Source organism: Amblyraja radiata, chromosome 41, assembly GCF_010909765.2.
Source record: "Amblyraja radiata isolate CabotCenter1 chromosome 41, sAmbRad1.1.pri, whole genome shotgun sequence".
Classification (NCBI taxonomy): domain Eukaryota; kingdom Metazoa; phylum Chordata; class Chondrichthyes; order Rajiformes; family Rajidae; genus Amblyraja; species Amblyraja radiata.
The window spans coordinates 9,871,872-9,879,539 of record NC_045996.1 but is presented as its reverse complement, the minus strand read 5'-3'; the positions used below and the strand labels follow the sequence as shown (position 1 = coordinate 9,879,539).

General features: G+C 48.6%; 1 protein-coding gene across 2 annotated transcripts in view; it reads left to right on the top strand.

The window, feature by feature from the left end:
• Positions 1-3,443: 3,443 nt before the first annotated feature.
• Positions 3,444-7,668, top strand: part of LOC116967778 (transforming growth factor beta-3 proprotein-like) — a 45,973-nt gene continuing 41,748 nt past the window's right edge. The window contains exon 1 of one of the 2 annotated variants that reach the window (XM_033014383.1): positions 3,444-4,048. In XM_033014383.1, coding sequence (XP_032870274.1) covers positions 3,744-4,048 — 305 coding nt within the window. In that variant the 5' untranslated portion in view covers positions 3,444-3,743. Of the gene's footprint in view, positions 4,069-7,668 lie in introns of both variants that reach the window. The other variant, XM_033014384.1, reaches the window with a different exon arrangement.

Genomic DNA, 7,668 nt, shown 5'->3' with positions numbered 1-7,668 from the left:
TATCTTTTTTTAGAGATACAGCGTAGAAAGAGGCCCTTCGGTCCACTGAGTCCGTGCTGATCACCCATCACCCCGTACACTAGCATTATTGTTCAATTTAGTTTATTGTCACGTGTACCAAGGTACAGCTTTTGTTAAGGGGCTGCCCCACTTGGGCGACCTAATTGGCGAGTTTAGAAGAGTTTAGGAGAGTTCAAAAAAATGACATGTTGAAGACCTCCTTCAACTAACTTCGGGAAAATTGGACACCGAATAGTGGAGAGTGAAGATGACCTCCTTCGACCTCCCTTCGACTATGATGAAAACTATCTACGGCATTTTCTGTTCTAAATTTTGAATGAAAGATACGCCATTACCCACGATAGTTGGAATGACAAACCTCCTGGAGTGCACAAAATAGGACAACATAGGAACAGGCCCTTTGGCCCACAATGTCCATGCCGAACATGACATCAAGTGAAACCAATCTTTTCTATTGTACGTGATCCATATCCGTCCACTCCCTGTATATTGCACTAAACATTATTCCCTTGTCATGTATCTATACACTGTACATGGATCGATTGTAATCATGTATTGTTTTTTACTGCTGACTGGTTAGCACGCAACAAAAAGCTTTTCACTGTACCTTGGTACACATGGCAATAAACTAAATGAACTAACTAACTATTGTTTCAGAAGGAACTGCAGATGCTGGAAAATCGAAGGTAGACAAAAGTGCTGGAGAAACTGAGCGGGTGCAGCAGCATCTATGGAGCGAAGGAAATAGGCAACGTTTCGGGTCGAAACCCAAGGGTTTCGGCCCGAAACGTTGCCTATTTCCTTCCAGCATTTTTGCAGGAGCGAAGGGAATAGGCAACGTTTTGGGCTGAAACCCTTCTTCAGAGAACTAACTAACTAACTAGCCTATTTGAAAGCCTCTTAAACACCACTATTGTAACTGCCTCCACCACCACTACCTCTGGCGGCGAATTCCAGTCTTACTCTATATCTATCGTGCACAATCAAATAACCCTCTGAGTTAAAAAAACATGCCCTGCACATCTTCTTTAAACTTTCCCTCTCTCACCTTATGCCCTCTAGTCTTTGACATTCCCACCCTGGGGAAACAAGTTCTGACTGTCTGACAGTCATATTTTTAATCTACCTCTATCAGACTACAGACAGTGGGAGGATAGTCCTGTCTCAGACAGACACAGAGAGTGACGCAGACAGACATATACAGAGCAACAGATAGCAAGCAGGTGCCTGAAGTCCGTGCCAGGTGATTTCCTTCCCACTCCTACAACAGGCTGGAGACACAAGGAACTGCAGATGCTGGAATCCGATGTAGAATACAAAGTGCTGGAGGAACTCAGCAGGTCAGGCAGCATCTGCGGAAGGAACATACAAGCGGCGCGTTTGGCCAGGCCCCTACTTCAGAGTGATTGTATTCGAATGGTAAAGAGATGGGGTCGGGACAAAGCCTATTAAGTGATAGGTGATGTAGCAAGGAACTGCAGGGTGGGAGGTTGCAACATTCACTATTTCAACCAATGCAATCAACCTGGCGTGCACAATCAAATAAGATCAATTAGAACAATTTGTCCTACAACTTTAGGCTGTGCACGCCATACGCAAGAAGAAGAAGAAGAAGGAACTGCAGACAATAGACAATAGGTGCAGAAGTAGGCCATTCGGCCCTTCGAGCCAGCACTGCCATTCAATGTGATCATGGCTGATCATCCACAATCAGTACCCCGTTCCTGCCTTCTCCCCATATCCCCTGACTCCGCTATCTTTAAGAGCCCTATCTAGCTCTCTCTTGAAAGTATCCAGAGAACCCGCCTCCACCGCCCTCTGAGGCAGAGAATGCCACAGACTCTCAAATTTCTGTGTGAAAAAGTGTTTCCTCGTCTCCGTTCTAAATGGTTTATCCCTTATTCTTAAACTGTGGCCCCTGGTTCTGGACTCCCCCCAACATTGGGAACATGTTTTTACACAGAGGGTAGTGGGTGCCTGGAACATACTGACTGGGGAGGAGGGGGAGGGATTGTGGAGGCAGATAGAAATATATTTTTAAAATAGGTGCAGGAGTAGGCCATTCGGCCCTTCGAGCCAGCACCGCCATTCAATATGATCATGGCTGATCACAATCAAGATACGAGATACATTTATTTGTCACATGTGCCAGTTGGCACTGTGAAATTAGATAACCAATCAATACCTCAATGGTGGCATATGAGACTTTTAGATGGGCCCGGCATCTTCTTCTTGTGTATGGCGTGCACAGCCTAAATTTGTAAGACAACTTTGTCTATTTGATCTTATTTGATTGTTCACGCCGGGTTGATTGCATTAGTCGAAACAGGGCGGACCACGTGAAGGTTGTAATCTCCCACCCCAAGATGGGCCCTGATTATGCAGGGAATGGAGGGATATGGATCATGTCAAGGCAAGGAGGTTAGATTATCTTGATATCATGTTCGGTACAGACATTGTGGGCTGAAGGGCCTGTTCCTTTGTAGAAACAAGGAACTGAAGATAGATAAAAGTCTGAAGAAGGGGTTCGGCCCGAAACGTTGCCTATTTCCCTCGCTCCATAGATGCTGCTGCACCCGCTGAGTTTCTCCAACACCTTCGATTCTCCATCATCTGCAGTTCCTTCTTCACAGGGGTCACAGTTTAAGGATAAAGGGGAAATCTTTTAGGACTGAGATGAGAAAAACATTTTTTACACAGAGAGTGGTGAATCTCTGGAATTCTCTGCCACAGAATGTAGTTGAGGCCAGTTCATTGGCTATATTTAAGAGGGAGTTAGATGTGGCCCTTGTGGCTAAAGGGATCAGGGGGTATGGAGAGAAGGCAGGGATGGGATACTGAGTTGGATGATCAGCCATGATCATATTGAATGGCGGTGCAGGCTCGAAGGGCCGAATGGCCTACTCCTGCACCTAATTTCTATGTTTCTATGTTTCTATCATATTGAATGGCGGTGCAGGCTCGAAGGGCCGAATGGCCTACTCCTGCACCTATTTTCTATGTTTCTATGTCTATGTTTCTTAAATAAATAAAGGAACTGAAGATGCTGGTTGATACACAAAAGGACACAAAGTGCTGGAGTATCTGGAGTGTGAAGAAGGGACTCGACCCGATACGCCACCTATCCATGTTCTCCAGAGATGCTGCCTGGCCCGCTGAGTTACTCCAGCACACTCTCTGTGTGTGTCTGGCTCTGGTACAGCTCTGTGTGCCTGTAGGCGCTATAGAAATGCACATTTGACGCGAAGTGCCTGCGCGTTTGGCATGTTTCACATCCATAGCATGTACAGTACATGATGCTTGAAGGAAATGATTGTGCAGATACTTATTAGTAAGGCAGCGCAGAGCACTAAAACCACAGCACTAACTAACCCACCCATTTCCTGGGCGGGGCCCGCTCTCGGCCGACTTATAAAGTCTTCAACTCTTGTAAGCTTATGAGACTCGGGGAACTCGCCGCCACCCACTCTGTTGCAGCCAGTTCAACACTTGGAGAGAAAGTTGCGCCGGGTGCTGCTTGGATTAACAGGCGGGCAGGAATCTCACACAGGCAGATAGACTAGAACAGCCTTGTGTGTATGTGAGTGTGTGTGAGAGAGAGAGATTCAGACTTGATTTACAGCCTTAAACCAACGCTGTACTCCTGCTGAACCTTGCTTCCCGTTTCAACGCTGTTGCAACGCGAGGTGTCAATTTCCCTGTCAATTTCACCGGGGACGAGGATGCAACTGCGGCTGCTGCTCGGTTTGGTCGCCCTCTTCCACTCCCTCCCCGTCTCCTGGCCAATGTCCACCTGCAAGACCATTGACATGGAACAGATTCGCAAGAAGCGGATCGAGGCCATCAGGGGCCAGATCCTGAGCAAGCTCAAACTCTCCAGCACCCCCGAGGCTGAGCAGGTGACGGTGACCAAGGAGGCGATGGGCCTGTACAACAGCACCAAGGAATTGCTGGCTGACTTGGGCAGGGAGCAGGAGGCGGTCTTTGAGACCACAGCGGACTACTACGCCAAGGAAGTGCATCGCTTTGATACATTGCTGCCCATACGTGAGTAGCCACGCGTGGTCCTAGTGCCCGCCTCGCGTATCGCTAGACAGACACAAAATGCTGGAGTAACTCAGCGGGACAGCTAGCTGTCCCGCTGAGTTACTCCAGCAATTTGTGTCTTATCCTCGGTTTAAACCAGCATCTGCAGTTCCTTCCTTCACATTTCGCCCGGGCAGCTTTCTGGCTTAAGTCCTCCCTCCACCACCTCCAGTTTAAATTCCATTTGGAATATTTTGGAGGACCAAGAACCAAGAACCAAGAATCCCAAGCGGTATGAATATTGACTTCTATAACTTCAAGTAACCCATATAACCATAGAGAAAGGCAACGTTTGTATTGTATTCTTGTATTGTATTCACATTTATTGTCATTGTCTCAATTAGAGACAATTTTCGTAGTCCCATCTCCTCAACGTTTCGGGCCGAAACCCTTCTTCAGACTGAATAGACGTTGCCTATCTCCTTCGCTCCACAGACGCTGCTGCACCCGCTAAATTTCTCCAGCATTTTTGTCAAACCTTCGATTTTCCAGCATCTGCAGTTCCTTCTTTACCCCATATAACAATTACAGCACGGAAACAGGCCATCTCGGCCCTTCTAGTCCGTGCCGAACACTTACTCTCACCTAGTCCCATCTACCTGCACTCAGACCATAACCCTCCATTCCCTTCCCGTCCATATACCTATCCAATTTATTTTTAAATTATAAAATCGAACCTGCCTCCACCACTTCCACTGGAAGCTCATTCCACACCGCTACCACTCTCTGAGTAAAGAAGTTCCCCCTCATGTTACCCCTAAACTGTGTTACCATTACCCCTAACTTCGAGCCAGAACCTGCGGTGCTGGCTCGAAGGGCCGAATGGCCTCCTCCTGCTCCTATTTTTTATTTTCTATGTTTTTAAAATTTTGTCCCTTAATTCTCAAATCATAGCCCTTGTTCCATCCCTCCTCTTTCCCAGTTCTCCGACCCAGTCTGACTTCCCCCCCCCCCCCCATTCCATTTTATCCCTGTTTGCTTTGTTGTCTCCTTCTCCTAGTTAACAATACTCTATTTTATATTTTCCCTGTTCGCTATCCCCTTTCATGTCTCGTTTTCACACCTTGCACTTCCTTATCTCTGTATCTCCCTCTCCCCTGACACTCAGTCTGAAGAAGGGCCTCGACCCGAAACGTCAGCCATTCCTTCCCCCCAGGGATGCTGCCTGTCCCGCTGAGTTACTCCAGCATTGTGTGCCCACCCGCCTACATTGGCCGGGCCTCTCTGTTCGAAGTTAAAGCTTTCTCCCCCTCCCCTGAAGAAGGAACTGCCTCTTAATGGAATACATTCTCCAATAGATTCGCAAAGTAAAGATGGATAGGGAAAAATAGAGGGATATGGGCCGAATGTAGGCAGGTGGGACTAGTGTAGATGGGGGCTGTTGGTCGGCATAGGCAAGTTGGGCCGAAGGGCCTGTTTCCACAATGAATGACTCCATGGTTAGTATTTCCCAAAGTCGTCGCATTCTGCCTCTCCCTCCCTCTCTCTCTCTCCGTCCCTCTCCCTCCCTCTCCCTCCATCCCTCTCTCTCTCCCTCTCTCTCTCCCTCGCTCCCTCTCTCTCTCTCTCTCCCTCTCTATCTCCCTCTCTCACTCCCTCTCTCTATCTCTATCTCTATCTCTCTCTCCCTCTCCCTCTCTCCCTCTCTCTCTCCTGCTATCCGGGGACAGAGTGAGGGGAGACAGAGACACACAGAGGGAGAGACAGGGGGAGAAGGGGAGGGAGTCAGAGAAACACACACACACACACACACACGGGCAGAGACTAACAGACAGACCGAGTCACAGACAGCAGCCAGCAGAAAGACACAATAGACAAACACAAAAATCTGTAGTAACTCAGCGGGACAGGCACAGGCAACATCTCCGGAGAGAAGGAATGGGTGACGTTTCTGGTCGAGACACAATGTCACAGATACACAGATTCAGACAGACAAACACACAGAGTCAGACACATGGGCAGCCAGACAGAGACAGAGGCCAGACAGACAGACAGACAGACACTCAGAGCAGCAGAGTTGTCGGAGAAGGTGACACGACACTGTTTCTGTTGGCGTTGCCCCTCTACAGCGGGACCTCCGCTTCTTGCAATGGTCACGGTGAGGAAAGGTGGAGCATCTATAGTGGTTGAAGCAATCTCCCCCCCAGGAGATTTGCAGGGAAACGCGCACTGTCAGAGCTCACTGGGAGATCTGTGTGGGCTGCTGGCAGAGGGAAGGGCGGGTGTGTGTGTGTGTGTGGGACCCCAGACTGGGTCTCCTGCCAAAAGCGTTGGCCTCTGAGCAGTGACTGTGTAGGAAGGAACTACCAGTAGAACATAGACACGAGTGGTAGACACAAAAAACTGGAGTCACTCAGCGGGACAGGCAGCATCTCTGGAGAGAAGGAATGGGCGACGTTTCGGGTCCCGACCCTTCTTCAGACCGAAACCAACTTTCCGTTTAAACCAGCATCTGCAGTTCCTTCTTACACAGTAAAAACTAGACAGACTTCAGCCCACCAGCGATCACACTATGCTACAGAAGTCTGAAGAAGGGTCTCGACCCGAAACGTCGCCCATTCCTTCCCTCCAGAGATGCTGCCTGTCCTAGCTGAGTTACTCCAGCATGTTGTGTGCTATCTTCGATTTAAACCAGCACCTGCAGTTCCTTCCTACACATTTACACTACAATACTGTTGCCCACGCTAACATTAACCTACACACACTAGGGGCAATTTACCAAATATTTACCAAAGTTAATTAACCCACACAAAAACCTGTAGATCCGGTGGTCAGGATCGAACCCGTGTCTCTTAAGGCAGCAACTCTACCGCTGCGCCCCCTAGTTGCTGCAGATGTGAATGGCCGAGTCGGGAGAGCTGCCGACCAAGTCCCGCCCACACTTGTTAGTGACTCTCTCCCTCAGCCCACTGTCTCTGACTCTTCCTTTCCTCTTCACCCCTCCCCACCCCCACATCAGTCTGAAGAAGGGTTGCCTATTTCCTTCACTCCATAGATGCTGCCTCACCCGCTGAGTTTCTCCAGCACTTTTGCCTACCTGAAATAGGTTGGTGGTTCAGAAATACCAATGAAGCTCGTAAATAGCAGGCCATTCAGCCCTTCTGCCCCCTCCCTGTCAAAGTCATAGAGTCGTACAGCACAGAAACGGGCCCCTTCGGCTCCACTGGTCCACTCCGACCCATCTAAGCTAGTCCCATGTGTTCAACATTGGCCCATGTCCCTCTAAATCTTTGCTATCCACGATAGTCACAAAATGCTGGAGTAACCAGCGGGTCAGGCAGCATCTCTGGAGAAAAGGAATAGGTGACGTTTCTGGTCGAGATTTTTCTTCAGACCTATTCCAACACTTTCCTATCCGTGACCCTGTCCAAGCATCTTCCAGGTGATGTTAATAATACATGTTCCTGTACTACTCCATCTTCTGCCCTTCCAGCATTATCTGGTTAGCACACGACAACAAAAAGCTTTTCACTGTGCCTCGCTGCATTAAACTATATGGTGGCACAAGGAACTGCAGATGCTGGAAAACTTGAGGAAAAAACACAAAGTGCTGGAGGAACT